Source organism: Protopterus annectens, chromosome 4.part1, assembly GCF_019279795.1.
Source record: "Protopterus annectens isolate FY-2018-M chromosome 4.part1, PAN1.0, whole genome shotgun sequence".
NCBI classification, from domain to species: domain Eukaryota; kingdom Metazoa; phylum Chordata; order Ceratodontiformes; family Protopteridae; genus Protopterus; species Protopterus annectens.
Genome location: NC_056734.1, coordinates 469853478 through 469880977, shown reverse-complemented (window position 1 = coordinate 469880977; position 27500 = coordinate 469853478). Strand labels below are relative to the sequence as shown.

General features: G+C 40.5%; 1 protein-coding gene across 1 annotated transcript in view; it reads right to left on the bottom strand.

Moving 5' to 3' along the window:
* Positions 1 to 27500, bottom strand: part of LOC122801233 (EGF-containing fibulin-like extracellular matrix protein 1) — a 125784-nt gene that overhangs the window by 91544 nt on the left and 6740 nt on the right. Inside the window, exon 2 of the mRNA XM_044070785.1 lies at positions 12417 to 12653. Coding sequence (XP_043926720.1) covers positions 12417 to 12653 — 237 coding nt within the window. The remainder of the gene's footprint in view (positions 1 to 12416; positions 12654 to 27500) is intronic.

Sequence of the window (27500 nt, the reverse complement as noted above, 5' to 3'; positions counted from 1 at the left end):
ATGAAATTCAGAGGCCTTATAGCCACAATGAGGAAAGACCTCATTATCAGCTAATTTACATATCAGTGAATCATGATATTATCATTAGTGCTAATTATCACTTTCCTGTGGCAATCACTTCTGGCGACCCTGCATCGCTCTGGCACATACCACCCTGTTGTTCATTCTCATACACATGCTGATACATAGACACACACACACAGACAGGCACACACTCACGCAAACACACATGCACACACACACACACACACACACACACACACACACACACACACACACACACACACACACACACACACACACACATGCATGTGCACACATACACACACACACACACACACACACACACACACACACACACACACGCAAACACACACGCACACGCGCGCACACACGCACACACACACACACACGCACACACACACACACGCAAACACACACGCAAACACACACGCAAACACACACGCACACACATGCACACACATGCACACACATGCACACACACACAGACACAGGCACACACACACATGCATGTGCACATACACACACACGCACACACACACGCACACGCACACACACACACACACGCACACACACACACACACACACACACACACACACACACACACACACACACACACACACACACACACACAAACAGTGCCATATCTCTTATATGTCCCTGAGCAGACAGAATGCTCTCCCATCCTCTTCTAAATCATGGATGGTTACAATAAGTCAGTCATTAACATATATATTTTTTTATAATTTGCACATTCCTTACATCTGTGTTGAAACTGGTCCCCCACCCCCCCTCATTTCCTGCCTTGTCTTTCAGCTGATATAATTTAGCTAGTGCTGTGTCTCCTTTTAATTAACAACCTGTATTCAAACTGGAGAGACAGCCTTACAGAACTATCTTCAAGTTATAGAGCTGAGTATATTTTCTGTGTTATTCTGTATTATAGAGCTAAATTGTCTGCTTGATATCTGTGTCTTACTGCTCTGCAAATCTATAGGAAACAGTATATTTTTTTTATAATTTGCACATTCCTTACATCTGTGTTGAAACTGGTCCCCCCCCTATTCTTGGTTGTAGTTTAAATTTGGTGGCTTTTGCAGTGCCCGCCCCACTGTAGATTTGATCTAAGACACTTCCCCAGGACATCTCTTTACCGCATTCTACCTAATAAACCCTTTCTGCACTTGCTTTTAGTCCTTTTTAATTTAATTACATTTTTTCAAACTGTCTGTGGACTAATATTGCTACATATTCAAGTGTGCCAGCTTGCACTGCATGAGAATTGTATTTACTACTGCTTTTGCTACTTTTCTAAAAAAAAAAAAAAAAAAAAAAAATTTTCTGCTTTTACTGTACTTGTGTTTCTTCCTACTTTATTTTGCTTTTGTGTCATCTTAAACATTCTCAATTGTATTTATTACTGCTTGGTGTAACTCATTCTAAGCCTTTTAGTTTAAACACTTGGGCTTCAGACCAGTTGTTTTACATTGAGAGGGTTTGTGGTCTGCACTGTAGTGGCAGAACAGGCAGCTTACATCCCTCTAAGTTGGGAACTGCTGATTGAGGGCTCAGTGTCTGTTATTCTAAAAGTATATTCTGGTTTAAGCACTTGGGCTTTCAGGCCAGTTATTTTACATTAAGAGGGTTTCGTGGTCTGCACTCTTGTGGGAGGAGAGGCTGGACTCTGCCCTTCTGAGCTGGGAATTTCTGGTTGAAGGCTTATAGTGCATGCATATCTGAATTTCTTCTTACTGAAATTGGTACACCTTGTTTGCTGTAGCATAGACTAGATCCAGGCCTGCTGAATCTAGCTTTGTTTGTATAACTTGAGCACTAAACCAGGCATTATTTAAAGTATTCAGTTGTATTTATTACTGCTTGGTAGTAACTTGGTTAAAGTGTAGCTATCACTCTAAGTCTTTTGGATTAAGCACTTGGGCTTCAGACCAGTTGTTCTACATTAGGAAGGTTTGTGGCATGCACTGTGGTGGCAGGACAGGTAGCTTTCATCCTTCTAAGTTGGGAACTGCTGATTGAGAGCTCAGTGTCTGTTATTCTTAAAGTGTATTAGCTCTGGTTTAAGCACTTGGGCTTCAGGCCAGTTATTTTACATTAAGAAGGTTCGTGGTCTGCACTCTTGTGGGAGGAGAGGCTGGACTCTGCCCTTCTGAGCTGGGAAATTCTGGTTAAAGGTTTATAGTGCCTGAATATTTGAACTGTATCTTACTGAAATTGGTACACCTTGTTTGCTGTAGCATAGACTAGATCCAGGCCTGCTGAATCTATCTTTGTTTGTATGCTTGTTATTTCCCTGGAACGCTAATTCCACCTAAAACGCGGCTTCTCAGCGCTTCTGTGAATCCCTAGTGATATCTGCATTGCTTACTGTACTTATTTCCTTGCTTCGCTTGAAAGAAAGTTACTGTTTGTCATTTTTGCATTTAAGTTACCTGTAACACATTGCACTTGTTACCTGGCACTTGCTCACTAAAGCAATTATAAGTCAGCACTAAAAATTAAAAGCACTACACCCTCGCTCGCCATTGGCCCTTGTTTTCAATTATAAAGGAATTCCCAATATTATTCTAGCATGTCCAAAGGTCAGTTGTCAATCTCCTCTCCGGTCCAGCTGGTGAATATGGGAATCTTGAGGCAATGTTACAACTGCCTCATGTACACAGACAACCCTCTCCTCCTCCCAACAAATTCCAACGCATGTGAGAGATGCAACCATATAGCCAAACTGGAGGCTAACCTCTCTCAACTCAGTACTGGCATAACCAGTCAGGAGGAGAAGGAAACCACACTCACTACAATTCCAGTCTCACATAGACCTACCACGACAGCAAACCAAACACATAATCACACAAAAACATACTCAGAGGCTCTAATAAAGATCTGCCTAAGCAGCAGAGACCTCCAAAGCAGACACCCAAGCAAACGCTACCCCAAAACAAAACACATGCAACACATATCTCACAAAGCCAGTGTGCCGAACAGTCACAGCCCTTAAGGCTAAACAGCACACCTGATACACTTGTAATAGGTGACTCTATTATCAGGCACACTGACGTCCCGCTCACCAGGCTGAACAAGGAGAAGGTCACGGTGAGCAGCCTGTCTGGCGCTAAGATTCGCCACATAACACAAGCACTCAGGTCACTCCAAGGCAAGTACAAATATGACTCAGTCATTGTCCATGCTGGTGTGAATGACCTGAGATGTACCTCCCTGGACTACATGAAAAGAGACATAGAGGAGCTCTCTGAGCATGTAGCCCAGGCTGGTATGACCCTGACCTTGAGTAGCATCTTACCCTCACCAAGAATGATGCCACAATATGAAGACAAGATGATCAATTTCAACAATTGGCTTAAGTATTGGTGTCATTCAAAGGGGATCCAATGCCTGTCAGCGTGGGATGATATGCACGACAAGCCACGATGCTTTGCTAGGGACGGCTTGCACCTGTCACCCCTGGGCTTTTGGATATTGGCAAAGGCTCTTGCTACTACCATAGTGCCTTTTTCAGGCAAGGCTCAAAAGACAAACCCACCTCCATAGGTATCACAAGGGATAAGAAACTAAGAGTAATGCTACTCAACGCTAGAAGTCTAAACCTCAAGATGCACGCACTCAAAACTCTCCTTAGCATGGAGAACATCGATATCTGTGCAGTAACAGAAACCTGGTTCAGGACTCCCAAGAGCACCCCAGCACTACCAGGTTATACCTCATACCATGCTTTTCCGCCCCAAAACTTGGACCGAACCACAAAAGGAGGGGGAGTATCGATATTCATCAAAGATACCCACACCTCCAGGTTGGTGGCAAAGCACGAAGCATCAGAGACTATCCATGTGCAACTAACAGTGGGTAAAACTGCCTTCCAGTTTATAGCCTGCTACAGATCACCCTCCCAAACCCAGGAACCCCACTCGGCCTTCCTGAGAACACTGGAAAATATGAAGGTCTCTCCGAACACCATTATATTGGGTGACTTCAACTACCCAAACATAGATTGGGAGCATTACTTTAGCTCCAACACGCTTGCCCAAAGGTTCCTAGAATTCAAAAACTCAAATGCTATGAAAAAACTTGTTACCACTCCCACAAGAGGGGAAAACATACTGGACCTGATCATCACCAACATGGGGACTCTATGCTCCAGACCAGAAGTGTATCCCTCACTGGTAAGATCAGACCATAAACTGATCTCACTGGATATTCACATCCCAACCCCACCCCCTGCCCAGAAAACCACAGTGAAAAACTTCTCTAAAGCAAATTTCACACTCCTCAAAACCGAGGTGGAATCCTTCAAAGCCCCCGCGCCTGTGGAAAATACGGCCCAGACCGCAGAATCCTTTATAAATGCATTCTATGAACACCTTCAGGAATGCATGAATCATGCAATCCCAAATAAAACCAAGACCCAATCCTCCAAAGGCAGACGACCTGTCTGGTGGACCCCAGCCATAAACAAACTATACAATAGGAGGAGGAAGCTACTACATGATAGAGCAAAATCCCAAAAAGGGAAGGCATCTCTGATCAGTATTAGCAAAAAACTAAGGGCACTCATAAAATCGTCAAAGGCCAGCTTCGAGAGAAAAATTGCACAGGACACTAAAGATAATCACAAGGCTTTCTTTAGTTATGTTAGGAACCTGGTTGGGAATTCACAGATATGCTCAGAATTAGTCCAAAATGACAAAAAATACACTGATCCCACAGACATTGCCGACATCCTAGCTGACAGGTTCAGCGCAAACTTCTCCCCCCCTCCCCACCAAAAGGGCAAATATCTATCCCAGCAGAGTGCTGCCCCCCCGACATCTCAGATGCTCAGGTGAGAGCCGCCCTCTCCAAAGCAAAAAACACAGCATCAATGGGACCAGACGGTGTCCCAGGCTGCGTCCTAGATAAACTCCAAGAAGAGCTAAACCCAAACATAAAACTACTGTTCAATCTCAGCCTTACTACAGGATATGTACCCAAAGAGTGGCGTACAGCAACAGTGGTCCCTCTCCACAAAGGTGGTGCCTCAACGGACCCTGGAAACTATCGCCCCCTAAGCCTGACTAGCTTGGTCTGCAAAGCTATGGAAAGGATCATTATGGACCTCATAAATAAAGATATTGGGGACCTACAGACACTGGATCCTACCCAGTTTGGCTTTGTTAAGGGCAGATCCTGCCTCTTAAACCTGGTTGACTTCTTTGAAACAGTCACCAAGGCCATTGGCGAAGGGAAGGTGGTCCACACAGCCTATCTGGACCTCGCAAAAGCCTTCGATACAATACCCCACTCGGGCATTATAGATAAGCTCACCAGCTTAAACATAAACCCCTATGTCACTAGATGGGTTGCAAACTGACTCAAGGACAGAACCCACATGGTTAGAATTGCTGGAGCCATGTCAGACTCCAAACCAGTTACAAGTGGCGTCCCACAAGGCTCAGTCCTGGGACCTCTCTTCTTTGGTATATATTTCTCGGAGGTACAGGCCAACACGGAAGGACTGTGGCTGACCAAGTTCTCAGATGACTGCAAACTGGGTGCCATAATCGACTCTCCAGCAGACACAAGCATCCTCCAAAAGGGCCTCATAGAAACAGACAACTGGTGCCAGAGCCATGGCCTCAAGCTAAATGCCAAAAAGTGTACAGTCATCCCCTTTGGCAAAAACAAAGTGCCCACAAATTACCACATAGGTGGTAATCCATTAAGTACAGAAGAAGTCATTAGGGACCTGGGGACCCAAGTTGATAGCAATCTCTCATTTGACAACCACGTGGCCAAAGTGGTTAGAAAAACATTTTATATAGCCCACCTAATCATGAAGGGATTCACATCTAGATTAGGGGAGGTCATCGTGCCTCTACTCATCCCTCATCAGGCCCATAATCGAGTTCAATGCCCCTTTTGGGATGTACCTTACCAAACACCTGCAGCAACTGGAAAGACCCCAAAAGTACCTCACCAAGAGGATCAAAGGGCTCAAACAGATGCCATATGCTGCCTGGTTAAAGAAACTCCAGCTCTACTCAGTGGCATACCGACTGCTCAGAGGTGACCTGTGCCTGACGTATAAGGCCATGTCCAACCCGGAATTAAGGGACATGCTGCACCTCAAAAAATCCAAATCCCATCGAGCTACACGCTCGAGAGACTTGAACCTCAGCACTGAAATAAATAGGACATGCTGGAGGACAGATTCATAACCCAGAGGCTCCCTTCACTATGGAATAAAATCCCAGTCCAGGTTAGGCAGAGTCCCTCATTGACTCTCTTCAAGAGGAATCTTGATGAGTGGATGGGAGATCATAGGTTTACCCCGGGTATCACTTCTTTGTCACTGTTAGACAGAGGCACAGTATACTAACCTCGAAAAAGGGCATAGCAAAATTAATTTAAAATGGGTGGCGAAAGCCAAACATACTCTGGCTAGGCTTATAAATGCCCTAGGGCAGATAGCCTAGTATGAACCTATGAACCTATGAACCTATGAACCAGACATCAGAATTTCATTTGGCTTATTGTTCGGAAAGTTCATTATGATACTACATACGTTTCTCTAATAATTAGAACTGTATACCTATTATTGTTAAGAAACTACATTCTAATAAAGTAGTTTCTTTACAGCACAGGGTGCTAATGCTCTACTAATGTCATGTGTACTGAGCTAAAAGTGTAGGGGTTTTCTTTCCCCAATGCGGTTTTATTTCATTTTTTTTAATGACTTACAGCAATAATTCCATTTCCCTGCAGTCTAGTGTTCCTCACAAGACTGACGGATTTGCTCATTAATCTACAGAAGTTCAGAAGTATGAAAGGATCCCTCCCACACATACACATTTATACACCCACACAGACACGCACACACACACACACACACACACACACACACACACACACACACACACACACGCACACATGCACACACACACACACACACACACACACACACACACACACACACACACACACACACACACACACACACACACACACACTACTTATCCGTTAAGTAGCCTCCCTTCTTTAACCACCCAGGCTTGCGCGCACGCACACACACACACACACACACACACACACACACACACACACACACACACACACACACACACACACACATGCATCCCCGCTGCTACCTTTTCTGCTAAACTCTCATGCGCTCAGTCTGACATGATCTCACCCATGGGAGTAATGAGTGGATGTAAACTTTTTGGTGAGTTAATTTATTCTATGATTTTCAATTATGTGAATTGCTCAGCTGCACAAATGCCTTAATGCAGACAACTCCGGGGAAAGCACATTGATAATTAGCATAGGCCACTCCTGCAGAATGCTTCATTAGCATACAACTTAGCCAAAGATGCAGCCCACCATGGTGATCCTACAGACTCTGTAGGATCATTGTGGTGGACCTGTTTCTGAATAAGAAAGGGCTCACCAGCAATAATAACCTATGTAAGGGCTTACCACTCTTTCTGAATCTGACCATAACATAGTAAAGGTCTCTACTTATAAGTCCAGATGCAATGTCAGACATCAGTAACATCAGTAATAGACAAAAGTGTTAATATTAACTAGATGTATAGTATGCTCAGAACTAAAAATGATAACAATAGAACTAAAAATGATAACAATATATATATTATGAACCAACACCAACTTGGAAAAAGGGCAGAATCGAGCTGCAGCCACAGGAACAAAATTTTATTCCAACACAAAAAATGAAGAGCTTTCATCCGACTGTATTCAGGACATCATCAGAATCTAATGAACCTGTGTCATGTGACTTAATTTAAGTATTTAAATGTGCAATTAATTAGCTTCAATAGAGTCAATAGATTCTGGAACAGTAATGGGGAGAGGTAATCATATGTTTAGTCAATCCGTGGAACTGTTCGAAAGTAAGCTTCTCAAGTTCAGAAAGTTGCAACTTGACAATGGTTACTTTCTTGAATGTATTAAAGTTAAGCAAGTAATGAAGGGTTTGAGACACTGGAGATTTCCTAACAGTTTGCTCCCTAATTCACCTATGCATATTGGAATTATTTGACAAGCAGGGGTGGGAGTTAATGGAGTTAATGATGAAGTATAATCAAAAGTCCATGGACAGTCTTATTAGGGAGATCATGGACCTGGAAAAAGTAATTACTAATGATCTGCTTCAATGGACAGATATAATAAGATACATGCTGATACTGATAAAATTTCATTGGATATTAAAGTACGAAAAGAGAAGAAACTCGAATGGGATCGGATTGATTATCTAAAGGGGTTTGCCTATCCCATGCCCAGTTATTCTGCTGAGAGAGTTAATGAGATGGGGGAGAATAACCAACATGGTTCAGCCCACAGTACTGAATCCATGGATGAGGAAGCATTCCCTTTAGAGCAAGGCCCCTTTAAGATGATCAGAGAGGCTGAGAAACTGGACTGTAGCTCAGCATGGGGCTCAGAGTCAGCGGCGATCCAAGCAGACTTCCTATATTCAGCAAGGCAGAATGAGGAGATGGCCTAGAGCGACAAGGAATTAATTTCATTATCTTCTGTTGGACAACAGGACAGTTATGAATGTCCTATTATTACATCTAATAGCAGAAGTGACTTTAATATTTTTAATTATACTGAAAAAACATTTGATGTGAATTATGGTGACTTACTGTGTAAAGGGTGTACATTTGTTCCGTCTGCTTCTGCCAAAATTGAGGTCATTATCATTAATTTAAAGATGTTTTTGAGAAAGCTTAACCTGAAATTTATCTTTCCAAACCATAACATGGGCTTGGATGTGAGTTTGTGTAGAACAAGTTTGTTTAACCCCCCCCTTACAATTACCCCTTATATTGTTTGAAAAACTACATGAGTTTGAGTTCAAGAAATTAATTGGTAAGCATAGAAGTTTGCAAAGCTACAATTTGAGCAAAGCAGAATACCAGTTACTTCTGAGTTTAAATAAAGATAGGAATATAAGGGTAATGAAACTCAATTAGGGTGGGAGGTAGTGATAGTGAATAAGGGTGATTATTGTAATAAAATGAATTGACTTTTGTTTGATGTTGATTTTTATGTCAAATCTTCTTTAAATGAAGTTAATATTTCATATTCTTATATTATTTATTGAAATATTTGTTTGACAAGCGTTCTATTAGTTATGAGCATCTCATTTTTGACCAATGAATATTCAATGGTACCATGTATCTTTGGTATTCCAAGGATACAGAAGTGTATAGTTGACCTACCTCTGAGACCGATTGTTAATGCAGGAAAGGCCAAAATACACCCCTTAGACAAGTATTTGGATGTTAAGCTAAAGGAACGTTTAAAGAATTTTGAAAATGTGTGTAGGGATTCGTGGGCCTTCCTAAATAAACTTAGGAGTTTGCATTTTTTTGAGGACGTTATTTTTCTCACCATTGATGTTGTATATCAACTTAATGTCATCCCCCATGAACTGGGTATAGAGTGGTTTCACAAGTTTTTGTCATCATGCTCTAAGTTTAGTAATGGTGAGGTGAATGTTATGACCACATTAATGGTGGTGATTTTGAAAACAAATTTTGTATATTTTGAGGGCCAATATTTCCTCAAAATAGGGGGTTTGCAATGGGGGCAGCACGTACCCACAAATTTTTTCAAACGTTATCATGTTGGAATGGGAGAAGAGGTTTTTATTTAACACTTGTCTCAACCGCCGTGGGCTAGGTATGTTCATTTTGTGGATGACATATTTATAACTTGAAATAAACCCAAGGAGGATATAGTGGACTTCACTGATTATTTGAACAATACAGCAACTTTTTTTAAATTTATCTATTCGAGTAGTAAATGTATTATTAGTTATCTGGATGTGGCTGGATGTAGAAATTACTAAAGATCTTGATAGTAGAAAACATGTGAGTAACATTTATAAGAAGCCCACATATTTGAATAGTCTTTTACTTTATACAAGCTGCCATCCTGCTCATCAGAAGCAGGGGCTTGTAAAAGGGAAATATATTAGATTGGTCTGGATGATACCCGAGGACCATACCTTTTTGATGGGATACTATAAATTGGTCGGTATGTTGTGTGCCAGGGAATATCCAGTGTGTTTAGTTCAGAGTCTTTCAAATTAAGTTGAAAAGAAAAGAACTGATGGTATATACCAACCACTTTTATTGCATGAACAAGATGGCGAGCTTGGTAGGATATGTACTCCGCTATAAGATAATTGTATGAACAAGATGGCGAGCTTGGTAGGATATGTACTCCGCTATAAGATAACGCTGGATTTGCCATTTCCTTTATTGCCATCTATATTATGGAATATTTGAACATTATTAATATTTTGAAAAAGAACTGGAGCATTTTTTCACATTTCGAAGGTGTTCTGGATATTATTGAGAAACAAACTAAAATTGTGTTTATGAGAGGGAAGTCAATTAAGAATTATTTGGAACAAAATGAAAGTATAACATGGGTCTCTAGTTCTAAAAAGTTTGGAACATATAAATGCGGTTCTTGCCCACATTGTAAATATATTTTGGTAAAAAACACACTTTATGTTAATAGGAGTTATGTAAAAACTTCTTTTGACTACACCCATAACTCTGTAGGTATGGTTTATATTGTGCAGTGTCAGGAATACCCCTGTGGGCAAGACTCAGTGGAGACTCAGGGACTGTATATATGAGAATATATATGATATAGCTCATAAAAAAAAAAAAAACAGTATAATGCTCTATATAGACATGAGTTAATTTTTCCCACAGATAATTTTTTGTTCTATGGGGTGGACAATATTCGCAAAAATCCCAGAGGGTGACCATGGACAGATTTTATAGAAGCTAAAGAGTTAATATAGCAGATTAAGCTTAATGCATATGTGTTCCATGTTTAAATTATCTGCTTTCTATTTCAAGTAGTTTAAAATTGAGATCTTATAATGTTTAGGATCTGTATTGTGTTTTTTTTTCTGTTTGGACTTAAGAATCCATAGATTATTTATAATTATACAATGACCCCCATTAATATTCCAAAATGTGCGTGCTGATTGGTCAGCGTGCACGTTGTAAATCAGAGTTATAGTAATGGAAAAAGGTCCGGTCACCCGGACTTTTTCCATTAGTATAACTCTTTTTTTACAGCAATGGAGAGTGCAAGATCTCCGTTGCTTTTTACACACTGTCTCGCTATGTTAAATGAGTTTAACATAGCGAGACAGCTTTAAAAAAAGTAACGGAGATCTTCCTATCTTCCTATCCAATGGAGATTCTCCGTTGCTTTTTTTAAAGCTATCTCGCTATGTTAAACTCCTTTAACATAGCAAGACAGTTTGTAAAAAGCAATGGAGATCTTGCTTTCTCCATTGCTTTTGCCCACTGCTGCAGAATACCAGACAGCTGTGGAAGGGCAGCAAGGAGGCATTATACAATGCCATTATTTAAAAAAAGTATTTTTTTTTCTTAAATAATGTCATTGTATAATAGCAATAATCCACTTCTGGGTGTGGGTAATGCTGGATTTACCCACAGTTGTCTTTATTTGGCCAATCGGGCTTTGCCCTCGTGACCAAACCACATCAACCGTGGGTAAATCCAGCATTACCTACACACAGGCGTGGGTTATTGCTATATTATTTTATGTTTGTAATATTTTGTTTTTAGAGCTGTTTTTTAAGGTTTTATTAGAGATGGGCTGTGTAATGTAACTTAATGATTTAAGTATTTAAATGTGCAATTAATTAACTTCAGTAGATTTTGATGAAGTCTTGGATACAGCTGGATGAAAGCTCTTAATTTATTGTGTTGGAATAAAATTGCATTCCTGTGGGTACAGCTTGGTTCTGTCCTTTTTCCAAGTTGGTGTTGGTTCATTTTTGGCTGTGCTTATTTGTGGTTCATGGTTTTTGAATGTATATATTATACTAAAAACCAACACAATAAATATGCACATGTATACATATCTATATCAACTTTTAAAGCCTCCTGTTTTTTCACTTCATAAAATATAATGAATAATTAAAAGTATTTCAGTTCAACTTAGTTCAGCATTTTATAATGTTTTATCACAATGCATTTTACAAAACAGATATTTAAACAAGCAAGTGTTAAAAAAAGTTGAGAGAAACAGCTGTAGCTATAGCAAGTTTTTCTTAACACACATTAAACGATATGCAACTTTTGTCAATAGCTTGCAGCTATTCTATCTTCTGATATAATTAATGTGTTTTCTTTGGAATTATATGTATTTAATATGTGATTAGTTATATATATTTCTCTATTTTCTAAGTTACTGTTTATGTACTTGTGTGACAGAATTAAAAAAAATATGAAAAACATCTAAAATACAAAAATCAAGTAAAAACTACATAGATGTAAAAATAATAAAATATTACCAGTGCAGTAAGTTCCGTTCCCTGTGTATCCAGTTTTACATGTGCAAAGATAGGATCCCTCAGTGTTCCCACACAGCGCGTTAACATCGCAGTCATTTGCATATCCACATTCATCTATATCTGTACAGTTGTCTCCCTCATAACCAGAATTACAGTTACATCCGAAGGAGCCAAGGGAGTTGACACAACTTTCACGGCTTGGACAAACACTTACATTTGCACTGCACTCATCAATGTCTGTGAAAAGAAGCCAAAAGTAAAGTGAATTTTGAAGTTGTTATTGAAGTAAAGTGTACATATTTTCATTTAAGATTCTTTAATTTTAATATTTCATTGCAATTCATATTGTTAGTGTTAACTAATTTATTTATGCAACGCACTTTAAACATTTATACTTTAAATCATATCTAATGTATTAATTTATTATTCTTTATTCACAACCTGCAATTAATGTTGCTGTTTGAAAAAAAAATATTTTTTTGTGTGTGATAACTTGAATGCATTTATTGTGGGTACAAGACTCCTCTATGTTTACATTTTGTTTCTCATCTGGCTCCCTATTGCAATGTTGGCATTGTAAATGAAGAGTGCTAATACTCCAAAAAAAAAAAAAAAAAGAAAGAAAGACTGAAAATGCAGGTGAAGAGTGAGTCTTGAATATCGCTCTTCTCATTTAAACTTCTTTTTTGCAGGCAGGCAATCTCCCTTGCACCCTTCATGTGACATGTGGAGGGGAACCCCCCCCCACCCACCAAACACACATATATATATATATATATATATATATATATATATATATATAGATATATATAGATATAGATATAGATATAGATATATAGATATATAGATATATAGATATATAGATATATATATATATATATTGTTGTTGTTCATCTGTTATTGTTGACGATGACCAAGGACATCATGTCGAGGAGGTTGAATGAGTACGATGTGCCCGGCTGTGGCTGATTAGTCTGATGCGGGCTCGGAAAGCTCTGCTGCACATCGGGCACAAATGGTCTGTTGGGTTGGTTGACAAAGAGTTGGTGGTGGATTTACACAACTCATGCTTCTTCTGTGCCTCTGCAGTCCTGCTCTGCTCATAGGCAGTAGTGCCTTTGCTAAAGCAGCTTCACCAGGCAGGGTGGTCTTGCACTAGGGTTTCCCAGGAGTCCAGGTCAATGCCGAAGCTCTTCAGAGAGACTTTCAGCATGTCCTTAAAGTTCTTTTTCTGCTCAGCTTGTGTGCTTTAGCCTTCTGTGTGTTCACCATAGAACAGTCTCTTGGGGAGGCATGTGTCTGGCATATGTACAAGGTGGCCTGCCCACCTGACTTGGGCTCTCCTCAGTAGCGTGTAGATACTTGGCAGTCCAGCTTGAGAGAGGATAACTGTGTCTGGAACTTTATCCTGACAGGTAATTTTCAGCAGCCTTCTTAAGCAGTTCATATGAAAGCTATTCACCTTTTTGGAATGATGCTCATACACAGTCTATGTCTCACAGGCATATAGTAGTGTGAGCAGTACAACTGGCTTGTACACCTTCAGCTTTGTGGACAATTTGATGGCTCTCCTATCCTACGCTGACTCCTGTAGCCATCCAAATGCGGAGCTTGCCTTGGTGATGTGTGTGTCTACTTCATTGTCAATGTTCACAAATTTGGAGAGTGTACTGCCGAGGTATATAAACTTATCAAGAGCCTTCAGGATCTCACCTTCAGCCATGATAGTTGGTTTTACACACATCTTCTGTGGTGTGGGCTGATGCAAAACCTACTGCATGCAACAGCGGCCACACTCCAGGCAATGCCTTCGACTGGCTGGTAAAACCAGATGGGGGTAGCCGATGGGTTTGCAACCCTCAGTGAGTCAGGACTTGTCTAACTATGCATGCGAAGACTGGATATGGTGGATTGTGAGGAGGAAATCACCAGATTGATTCAACGGGCAGGAAGGTGGACTCGGCAAAGTGCTGTGGAATGCAAATAGGGCACAGTGAGACAAATTAGGACACTGCTGACCATCCACTGCATCCCAACCCATCTTCAGTCATCTCAACCATGGCCTGCCAGTGAACCAAGATAGGCTGGGATGAGAGAGTGAGACTGACAATCTGCACAACCTCCCTCACTATAATCCAATTCACAATGAAGTCAATACATCACCTGCCCCCCTCCCATCAAGACTTGTGGGGATGGGCGAATGATGAACCAGCAGGTGCAGATACACTGGAAGCTGTAACCACAACCTCACACACAGGCAGCCCAGGGCAATGGGTTGCTCTCTACTGGACCAAAGCAGCAGTTGAGTTTGGCAGCCCCCTGAATGTCTGAGCAGCCCTATTTAGGATCGCTCTGCTCACCTCCATGGTCTGAGGATGGGGCTAGAAAAGGTTCCCTAAACATAGCCTGCTAAATGGCCAAAGCTGACTTAGTATGTGTAAGTATGATTTTTCAGCCATTAAGTCTCCATATTCTGGGGCTCACATTTTCTTTGATAGGAAATCAAGGCATAGACATTCTGAGGACATGAGGGTTCAGATTTGTTCACAGATGATGATGTCCTTCTAGGGTCATGTGACTTTGCTTTTCAGCATGGACTAGAGCAGTTTGAGGTTGTGCAGGGACTGGTATGGATGGAAATCAGCATTTAATAATCAGAGGTCTTTGTTAAATAAGAAAAGAGAATGGATTCTTGTATACTGATTAGGAAGACTTATTAGGAAGACTTGCTGCCAGTATGGAGAGTTTAAGTATTTCAGGGGTCTGTTTATGAAGGAAGGATGGAAAGACTGAACAGTGGATGGACAGATAACAGTAATACTACAGGAATTGTACCAGACTATGACGATAAAGGGACAACTGAGCCATAGAATGCAGTTCTCAGTTTACTAGACAGTCAATGCATCATCGTTACCTGTGCTCATGAGCATTGCGTAGTGACTAGGAGGATGAAATAATGGACACAGGTGTCAGAAATAAGGTTCATTAGCAGGGCATCAGGGCTCACTCTTCATGATGAAGTGAGGTGACTGGCAGTCTAGAAGCATCTAGCAGCAAAGCTACTGATCCTCCTTGCATGTGCTTCTCCTTGCTAAGATAAGGTAGTTTAAGTGGTTTAGATAATCTTTGAGAATGTTGTCAGGCACCTCACACACAGAGGATGTGCCAAGGACAACCAGCTAGAAGGACTTCACAAGACAGACTCAGGAAATATCGGAGAGGTTATACCTGTTATCATGCCTGGTAATGCTGGCTATCCCAGTGGATGAACTAAAGACTGCACTGTAAATAGTGATGTCTGATATGCTCTCCTCAGCTTACTACCATTGTGACCCCTTACAATGGCAAGTGGTTTAGGAAATGGAAAGATGGATCTGAACTTTTTGTCTGTCCGTGCAGTTTTCATTTTCAGATGAATGTGCAATGTGGGACGCTACTTTATTTGTTATTTTCAGTTTCAGCTAGTAGTACTAAAGAATTATGAGCTAGGATTCCCTTCCAGTTTGTATAAGCATGTGCATCTCTACAATTCCTCTAGTTCCTAAGTATGTTTGTACTTTGCAGGCATAGTGAAAAATGTCATTAGACGGGGCTAGTTCATAGCCCACTGCCTTTTACCAATATGAGATGTTTAGCACTTTGAATCCCACCAGCGCCAATCAATATGTCACAGAGACCTTGGTTTGAATCCCACCAGTACTAATCATTATTTCAAAGAGACCTTGGTTTGAATCCTACTGGTACCAAAGACTATGTCACAAAGACCTTGGTTTGAATCCCACCAGTACCAATGACTATGTCACAGAGACCTTGGTATGAATCCTACCAGTACCAATGACTATGTCACAAAGACCTTGGTTTGAATCCCACCAGTACCAATTACTTTGTCATAAAGACCTTGGTTATACACAGTGATACCATCATCCATGAAGAGAAGTGAGCTCAGATTCTTAGTTATGTTGATCACAAAAAGTACTGCAGAATAATTGTCTTAATATGGTAAAAACAGCATATTTGATTCCTTTTTGTACCAAATAATTATGACATCATTTGTCTAAATTACAGCAATACTTAACCATTTAGCAATTTAAGAGTAACAAGCCACATGAAAGTGATACAGTCACCCACCTTTGACTTCAAATGTATATACACAGTATGTCAGGAAATTAAAATATTTTTTTTACACATCCACAAACAGAATTTTATGGAAGTTGTGGTGACATATGGCCTGTGATCCGCTACACATATCACACTCCACTAGATAACAATCTGATCAATATGCATGCTAATGGAGGGGTAGTGACTACCCCTCTTCAAAGTTTGTATTATTTTTTGTAACCAGTTAGATACATCAATTCCAGACTCTTCTATACTCTCCTATTGGGTCATCAATTCCAGACTCTTCTATACTCTCCTATCGAGTCATGTATTTCCTGGGTTTTCTGAGCATATTTAAGGTGTTTTTACAAAATATATATCATTCTATCTACTAGTAGACATCACTGATCTCTTTTAGTGGATGTGAATAATGCCAGAGTTGTAAGAGAGTGCCAACAAAGCAGCTATTACATACTTTTCAATAAACAGGATGGAAGTTGCATGGTTTAAAATGCAGCATAAATAATGAGATTTTATTAAATCACTGCAGTATACTTTGAACACAGGCTACCAATGAAAACGTTTATTAGTTACTGGAAGTAAGAGTTTTTATCGGGAGAACCTTGATAAACTAAACTAATTTGTATAAAACTATCCTGAAAAGGATACTAATTCTGTCATGCTACTGTAAAAGAAAACAGATCAGTTTGAGGGTATTCCTTTATTTTAGATGAATCCAAGCTGTATATTTCTTCTTTTAGTAATAATTCCATACTTTAGAAATTTAAACTTGACAGATGCCCTCTGTTACTGAAGAAAAAAAATATCTTAAATATACAATAACGGACAATAAAATTAATGTTTTTATTAATTATTGTTGTATGTTTAATCGTTTTATTTATTAGCTATGTTTAAATAAAAAATATTTTATCCATTATTATTAATGTCATATGGAACAGTACTCATATTACAGAAAGCAAGGAAACAGAAAAGATTTTTATATTGTTCCCTGTAATGAATTACTCATTAAAATCACAAGTAATATTTTTGTTAAAAGTATCAATTCCAGCCATGACAAACATGGTTTTACATGCAAACTAACATAATTGTAAGCTGAAGATGTAATTTATATATATATATCTTCTTCTTCTTTTGGCTTTTCCCAGTTAGGGGTCGCCATAGTGGATCACCTGTCCGCTCATGATTGGCAGTGGAGTTTTACAGTGTTGAGTTGCCAGCCCAGCACCCAACCTTCCACAGAAGGCACACACACGCATGCACTCACACCTAGGGCCAATTTGGAGTGTCCAGTCCATCTACAACATGTCTTTGGGATGTGGGAAGAAACCGGACCACCCGGAGGAAACCCATGCGACCACAGGGAGGACATGCAGACTCCACAAAGAAGGCACCCCAGCTGAGGATTGAACCAGAGAATCTCTTGCTGTGAGGCAGCAATGCTAACTGCTGCACCACCATGATATATATATATATATATATATATATATATATATATATATATATATATATACACACACACACACAAATACATTTTACTTGCCTTACAGTACTCTACACGGTGCCATATATACTAAGTTCAGTTCAGTGAAATGAGAAGTGGTTGGGGTGAAATGAAATTCAGTGAAATGAGATTCAGCAAAGCAAAGTAAACTCATATATACACATACATACAAGTATCATTAAAATATACAACTTTTATCTTTTGATCATCCATAACTACTTCTAGCATGTCTAGGTTTGATCATCAGTCTCTGTCTTGCACATCCCATTACTCTGTCCTTCAGAAGGCCGCTGCAGTTTGGGGCACTTTGCAGACTTATTCCTTGGGGCACTTCCCAGATTCAACCCTTGGGTCACTTTGCAGACTTATCTCTTTGTTGAGTAGATTTCATCTCCGGAATGGAACAAAGACTTGGCTATGTGGGCTACCAATGCTGTACAAACAGAGCAAGGAACTGATGTACAGGATAATGCCATAGTGTGGTCAGCTGATCGCTGTGTAGGGGTTACTCTCTAAAGCCATTGTGCTGACTTTGATGCATCTACATATGATAGCACAATAGGGTGCTCTGAAAGGAGCATCCCATGTTTGCAGTCACATGCAGAGCTACCGATTCTCAGTTATACACCTTAGCAGATTAATGTTGCTCTCCTGTCTCCTGATCTCCAGCAGGAACAAGTAAGAGACAAGCCTCCCATGCACCTCCATGTTTTCCTTTGCCAATAGGAGAAGTTAGCATGGTCATTCATCTTCCTCATGGAACTGGTTTATTCAAGTGCTCAGGCTGTTAATCACAACTGGATTATCATGGCAATAATCAGTGCTTTAACCCACTGCCCAATGAAATTAAGTATAAAATATACAACTTTACATTACATTTATTGTGACAGGATTGTTTACATGTGAAGTTCTGCAAAAAGTATTTTCTGTAGAATTGTCCAGCCTGTATTGTTTTTCGTAAATGTCTTCACCAAAGTAAGTTATTATACATCTTTAACGATTCTAAGCCAATTTCTATATGTTGACCTGCCTTTGAATTGCATGCAAAATACTTTTATCCCCATGGTCAAAGTATAAATGCCATAGTTTTGCTTAACTGACTGTATGTATATAGTTAGGTTCATATGTTTCTTTAAGCATTGTCTTTATGACATACGTGAATAGTATAATGCCCCCTTTTAGCATGTATCTATCCAGACACATGCAACAACTGCAATGCCCACTGAGAAACTTATTAAAAGACTACAAGACCAAGAAAATGTCCTACATGGGCTGCCTCAAGGCCCTGTCACTATTCTCAATATCCTAAGAGGTGATCTGCATCTAGCATACCTCTGATCCAATACTGATGGATCTACTGCACATCAGCAAGTCACATGGTATCAGAAATACTCAGTTCAGGAATTCAAACCTCTTCTGCAACATGAACAGAATGGTTTGGAGGGGTGAGTATATCTTTTCAGGGGATAGTACTGCACTACAATAGATTCCCAGCAGATGCAAAACAAACCTCATCCCTGTCAATAGTCAATGGCAACCTCATCAAGCTTATTTGGTGGAGCAGTGCCATGCTCTACAGGTTTATCGTAAGCAAAATAAGGTTCAAATGAAATGAGTGTGGATTCTGATGAGGGGATGAAAGCACTCAATCCAGTGGTTTTCCAGTTTTACTATTAAAGTGGATTTTATAGCTGAATTCTTTGGTTGCTGCTATTTGTGTTCAACTACACAAGAAAACCTTTTTGCGATTTATTGACTACTGATAGTGTGTGCTTTGTATTAATATTCAATGGCAGGCTGGAGCTACAGGTGTGCAATAGAAATTTTACCAAGGACTGCTGCCTGTACTGCTAATAAATCATACCTCCCAAGTTCTTAGCACAAAAAATCTGGACAAAGCCTAAAATAATAAGAAAAGATAAGAAAGATAGATTTCAAAGTTCTCTCTTATAAACTTAGAAATTTGTTAGAATAACAGATTGTGTGTTAGCATGCATTTTCTGAATGATATGAAGTCTGAAATTCAAAAGCATTTTATTATTTAATGACATCAATCCTCAGTGATATGCCAGAAAACTATAAATTTTATGAGGAAGAGACCACAAATATAAGACAAAAATCTTGATATGCTGTGAAAATATGTACAGTAGAGAAATATGTAAGGGATAGAGGCAGCTACTAAATGCTTTACCTCATGAATGGGTCCTCTAAAATTATCTATGATATGATCCCTGTTATTTGCATTAACAGCAGTATATAGTAATCAACTATTGGATGGGTAAGGCCAATCTAACATCAAACTGGAAAGGTTCATCCAAGCAGCAAAAGAAAAATTGGAAAAATTGGCCATATTTAAAAAAGTCTGCAAGGGCACCTAGCCTAGTACTTACCTATGAACATGTGAACTAGATCCCAGTAGTGACTGATTTGTGTTTAAAAGACATTCTTTTATTTTATTTATTTATTTATTTATTGGCATTTGATTACCAGGAATGTCTGACAGGGCAGAAGCGTATTTTCAGAGGAGGGCTTGCAGCATGCTGAATATATATTACTTTAGGAATAGCTACTCACTTGCATTCTTTAAACAATTCTGTGTTCAGTTCAGTTCAGTCCCATCTTTCTCATTTCTCAAGACTTCTTCCCAATATATAGGTATAACCATTTTGTGAAATGCCTTTATCTTTGAAACTAAGTAATTACTTTCTAAAAGTAAATGAATGTTGAGTTGATTTCCTAAACAAGCTTTCAGTACAAGCTTATGACTCCTACTCATAATTCCAGTTTATATTAAAGCCACTATATGCTTATCATGTTTATAAATATAACCCTAGCTAAATAGTTTGCATTCTGAGAAGACAGGAAAATTTAAATTTCATGTATTATAACATATTTAAAAGGACAGAGTTCAGATTTTAGCAATGTATTCTTACAATGTGATTGTAAGTGATGATTACGACTGAAAGCATGTTGATGATTTGGAATTAATGGAGAAATCTAATGTCTCAAGGACATAAGAACTCCATCCAAGAACATGAAACTGCATTCACTGGAAGCAGTCCTCACTTTGGAGGACATAGACATTTGTGCAGTCATGGAGACCTGGTTCAAGGCTATGGAGAGCACCCCAGCCATATCAAGTTATGCCTCTTCCACACATTCAGACCAGAAACTGAAGGAGTGAAAACTAAAGGAGGCAGTGTATCAATATTCATTAAAGCTAAATACACCTCCAAATTGGTTAGAAAACATGATTCCCTGGAGATACTTCAGGTGCAATTAACTGTTGGTGGGACACCTATTCAAGTCATTGCTAGCTACAAGACCCCATCCATGAATGAGAACACCCAGTCTGCCTATTTGGATCTACTTGAGTCTATCAAGATACATTCGAACACCGTGGTTTTGGGCAACTTTAACTACCTATCCATTGACTAGGGAAGGTACTCATGCGGAAACTCACTTGCCCAAAGGGTTCCTTGACTTCATTAACTCCAATGCCATGGACCAGCTAATTGACACCCCCACAATGGGTGCCAACATCCTTGCTCTGGTGCTTACCAATATGGGGATACCACTGTAGCACCCCCATTGTGAGGTATTCCCTGGTGGAATCTGACCACAAATCACTCTCATTCGAAGTTACTATCACACCTGATCCACCCCCCCCCCCCGTAGAACAAACTAAACAAAAAAACTTCTCCAAAGCAGATTATAACCTCTTACAGGATGGTATAAATAGTTTCACTGCACCTCCTCCCTCAGATGGAACTGGCAACTATGCTGAGTACTACACTGATGCTTTACACAAATACCTGAACAACTCCATTGATGTGGCCATACCTGATAGGACTAAAACAAGCTCCTCGAGAAAGAGCAAACCTGCCTGGTAGACAACTACAATTAACAGGCTTTACAATAAGAGAACAAAATTGCTGTCTAAGAAAGAGGGAGCAAGCCCCAAACTGGAAACACTCCCTCCTCAGCATAAACAAATAAGACTCCTTGTGAAGTCCTCCAATGCTAACTACAAATCCAAATTAGCTTCCTCAGCTAAGGACAACCATAAGACATTCTTTAGTTACGTCCATAACTTAAAAGGAAAGGCTCAGATTTGTGCCGATCTGGTAGTCAATTATGTGACACCCATGCCCTGACCCAGCAATCAAGGAGCCCTAATTCTCACCACTAACACCAGTGAAGGGCATCTCATATAGGAGGAAAGGATAACAAATACACACAGTAAAGTGGAATTTCCCTTAACAGCACACAGAGATGACAGTCAGTCAGGGGCTGGTCGCTCCCTTATTCTCCAGGTCCCCAATAAGACTCCCCACTGGCATAGCTATAGGGTCCAGATCTCAGCCTAGTGGGCAAGCTAAAACCTCCAGCACCCTCTCTGTCCAACCAGTGCTTCGTGTCCCTGCCCAAGTAGCTGACACACACACACACACACACACACACACACACACACACACACACACACACATACACACACTTTGAGAAGAGTTTATACAACCACACAGACACTCCTGGGGAAGGCTGGCACAGGTTCTCCAGCTGTGCCCCTTCTTCCCAGACTATATGGTAGTACCAGCTGCCACCACCCACTAATATTTATCAGCTACTCAAAGGCCCTTAAAGGGTGTCCAATTATTACTGCGCAATATTATTATTTAACTGGTAAGTGTGACTAAACAGTCAAGGCTTATTAGAGTGACTTGGTACAGGATCACTATATACAGGCAATGTACTCTAGAGCTTAAATTATCACTACACAAAACAGCCACAGTTAAAAGAGTTTAAAAATATTTAATAATAAATAATTAAAAACACAAGACAATAATTTTACTACACAGTGTTAGTCAAGAGTTCAGAGATCATAGAGAAATATTTAAAATAATTCAGTAGTACAGTTCTGACATCACAGAAAAACAGTCTAATCTTTCTAGCTTCTAGCTATTACCAAGAGAGAACACAAGTCTAAGATAACCTTACATATAGAGCAAAGAAGGGCTGAGTTGGATAGTCAAGACAAAAAATGCTTAATGCTCTCTGACTCTCACTGTTTTTAAAAATCACATTCCTGGTTCACGTTACATCATTATTCACACTTCTCTGGGTTCCCAAGCTAGTAGAAAAGTACAGTTTTGTACCTACCATAAATGTAGATGTTCGAAGATCCACATTGCTGCAGTCCTTACACATGGGTAGTCCGCTGTCCTCGGTCGGCCCGAATATCAAAGTATTAGGCTGACGTCGGTCAAGGCGCTTAAGACTGACATCAGGACGTCAGGGTACAAATGCGCATGACCGACGTCATATCCTCAGTCTTTTCTTGCCCCAGATGTCAGAAGACCCTAAAAAGAAAGGTCAAAACCAAAAGACAGCAAAAAGCAACCAACCACCCTTGCACTAATCATATGTACAATATATACAATATCCACAATATTCACAACCCAAACCACACAACCGCCTCTAACTACAGAGGGGAAGGAGGAGGTAAATTGGACTGCAGCAATGTGGATCTTCGAACATCTACATTTATGGTAGGTACAAAACTGTACTATGTTCTTCATCTCACATTGCTGCAGTCCTTACACATGGGTAGAATCCCAAAGCAGAGGTAAGGGAGGATGGCAAAACTATAAAGCATTAGGAGCTGCCAAAATGCCCTGTAAAATTGCAGTGGCAAAACCAGCCCTAGATTTAGAGTAAAGTGGAAGGTGGTAATGCTTAGAGAAAGTATGCACTGAACTCCAAGTAGCTGCCTCCAAAATATCTTTAGTTGCCACCCCCCTTAAAAAAGCTGTAGAAGTGGCAGTAGCCCTAGTGGAATGAGGCCTAATCCCAGCTGGAATCTCCTTACCATGATGGGAATAACAGAAAGCAATACAAAACTCAATCCACTTAGAAATAGTTTGTTTTGACACAGGCTTGCCCTGAGAACCCAAAGCAAATGAAACAAATAACTGCTGAGACTGCCTGAACCCTTTAGTTCTGCTCAAATAATATCGCAACTGCCTGTGTATATCCAAAGTGTGCAAAATCTTTTGCATAAAAAGTAGGCAAATGAATAGTTTGGTTTAAAGCCACACTAGAAACCACTTTAGGCATAAAGGAAGGATTAGTACGCAAAGATACCCTATCCTTATGGAAAATTAAGAAAGGCTCAACCGCCATAAGGGCCTGTAATTCAGAAACCCTTCTGCAGAGGTAATGGCCAACAAAAAGCAGTCTTCCATGATAAATATTTCAACTCGGCAGTAGCTGCAGGCTCAAAAGGTTGTAGAGTGAGTTTCTCCAACACAAAATTGAGATCCCAAGCAGGAGTAGGAGCTCTACGTGGGGGTCTTATATTCTTTGCCCCTCTAAGGAATTGCTTAAACAAAGGATGAGAAAACAATGGTGGGTCACAGTCATAGTGAGCAGAAATTGCTGCAGCATGAACCTTAATAGAAGAGAAGGACAAACCTTTGTCCAGTAACTCAGTAAGATATTGAAGAGCCACACTTAAATTAGGCTTAGAAACATCAAATTCCTTTGCTGTACTCCAAAAAAAAATCTCTTCCATTTATCTGCGTACACTTTCCTTGTACTAGGCCTTCTGGCCTCCAAAATAACATTCAAAACATGCTGTGGAAGCTGAGACCCTCCAGGGTTTAAAACAGAATATGCCAGGCTGTCAGATGTAGAGAGTGAAGTTTGACATTGAGTAAATGACTGTTCTCCTGAGACAGCAGGTGTGGAATCGAAGGCAAAGGCCATGGAGGCTCCCTGCACCAGACTTCTCAGTAATGGGTACCAGTGCTGTCGAGGCCAATCTGGAGCTATTAAAATCATCTTTGGCTTGTCCTGTCTGACCTTCAGGAGTACCTTTGGGAGGAGAGGCAGAGGTGGAAAGGCATACACATGAAGATTGCTCCAATTGAATGAAAGAGCATCCACTTTCCAAGCTGTGGGATGAAACCTTTTTCTGCAAAACTTTGGCAGCTGGTAGTTTAGTGGAGAAGCGAACAGATCTATGTCTGGAGTTCCCCATAACACTGTCAATTTCTGAAATACATGAGGATCCAATTTCCACTCGTGGGGATCCATAATTTGTCTGCTCAATACATCTGCTAAGGAGTTCTGTGCTCCCGGCAGAAACCTTGCCTGAAGATTCAGCTGTAAACTGAGAGCATTCTCCCACAAAATCATTGCTTGTCTGCATAGAGGATAAGAATGCGTTCCCCCTTGCTTGTTGATGTACCACATGACAGTTGTGTTGTCTGTTAGAACCAACACCTGCCCTGGAAGAAGTAAATCCTTGAAAGCTATTAATGCAAATTGGACTGCTAACATCTCCTTCAAGTTGATATGTAGATGTTGAAGTCTGGCAGGCCACGGGTCTTGTACCCACTTTCCATTTAGATGAGCTCCCCAAGCTTTGTCTGAGGCATCTGTCGTTAGAATCTGACTCGCCTCTGGTCGGGTCACAGAGAGTCCCTTGTTTAGGTGACATTCCTGAGCCCACCACAAAAACTCCTTTTGAATGCAAGGTATTATCTGAATGACAGTGTCCATATCTTGGCAGTGCTGTGTCCATACATTTTGAGATACCATTGTAGCTTCCTCATATGCAGTTTGGCATTGGGAAGCACCAGAATACAAGATGCCATGAACCCCAAGGCTTGAAGGACTGTCCTTGCAGTCAGCCTGGACTGATGAGACAATTGATGGAAGTAAAGAGAAAGATTCTTTTGTTTGTCCGGGGTCAAAAAGGCCATCTGGGATGCTGTATTCAGTCTCACACCCAGAAAGCACATGTCCTGAGAGGGTACTAGACTGGACTTTATTTCGTTCACAGAATACCCCAGGCATCTTAGCACTGCTATCACATACTGTAAATGATGAAGAAGTTCGTCCTTTTCTTGGGCCAGAATCAGGCAATCGTCCAAATAAGGATAGATCTGTATTCCTATTAGCCTGAAGAAAGCTATCACTGGAGCCAGAACTTTCGTGAACACTCTGGGTGCAGTAGATAAGCCAAAGGGCAATGCAGAGAACTGATAATGAGAAGTCCCAGCCCGAAAACGCAAATACCTCCTGCAACCGAGCTTGATAGGAACATGAAGGTAAGCCTCCTTGAGATCCAGAGTCACCATCCAGTGATCTTTGCCCAGCAGAGGTAAAAGCTGTTGTAACGTCAACATTTTGAACTTGGGAATGTCCAGATATGTGTTGAGGATAGATAAATCCAAAATTGGTCTCCACGTGTTCCCCTTCTTTGGTACTAGGAACAGGCGAGAATAAAATCCTAGGCCCACTTCTGGTAGAGGGACCGGTTGTATGGCCCCTATTTGAAGTAGCAGAGAAATTTGTTTGTGAGCCTCTAGTCTTTGCTGGGGAGGAACGTCTGGCATGCCTTTGAAAGGAGGCAAGGTATGGAAATAAAACTTGTAACCTTGGTGTATGATATCCAATACCCATCTGTCTTGAGTAATCAAACTCCAGTTTTCCTTGAAGAGTGCCAACCTTCCTCCCAAAGGTGCTGCCAGGCAAGAAGGATCTGGCAGCTGAAAAGGTAGGTCATTGGGCCTGTTTACGAAAGGACTGGCCCCTGCCCTCACCGAAGACTGTGCAGGTGAACTCCCCGTTCTAGGTCTGAAGGAACTCTGAGCTCTGCCCCTACCATGTCTAGATCTACCCCTAGACTGAGAATCATAAGAAGGATACGTCCACCCCTTAGCAGGTCAAATCCTACTAAACTCGGAGGCTGAACTTGCAAAAAATCTTTAACAGCCTGCATAGACTTAGCCTTGTCTTCCATTTTCTTCAAGACTGACTCCACAGGTGAACCAAACAACACATCAGACTGTAAAGGAGCATCCAAAATCCCTGTCTTAACATGGTCAGATAAATTCTGATCCCTCAGCCAGGCGTGCCTGCGAAGAACTGAACCAGTGGCAGCCACCCTAGAAGAGGCCTGTACAGCATCAAAACCACATTGTAAAGAATGCTTACCCACCTGTTCAGAGATATGCACCAAATCTTGTAATTCTTTACACTCAATGCCTTCCGCCAGAGCATCTACCTTAGACTTCAATTGAGAAAGAAGATAGTTTTGATATTTCAACATGTGAAACTGGCAATTCAAAGCCCTCATAGCTAAGGTGGAAGAAGTATAGACTTTCTTTCCCCATCTATCCAAAGCTCTGGCCTCTTTATCTGGAGGAACCAGATTTTTTACAACAGAGGCCTTGACACCCTTAGGTCCCTGACTAACAGTTTCTGGGTCCGCCCTAGGAATCTTATAAAGATATTTATGAGCCTCAGGCACCCTGTAATACCTATCCGGTTTAACAGGAGCAGGAGGCAAAGAATCAGGATTAAGTGAAGCCTCTGCAAACACATCTTCCACAACATCCAGAACAGGGGTATAGCCAAGGGCCTATGCTGGGGTAAAAGCAAAAATTCCTAAG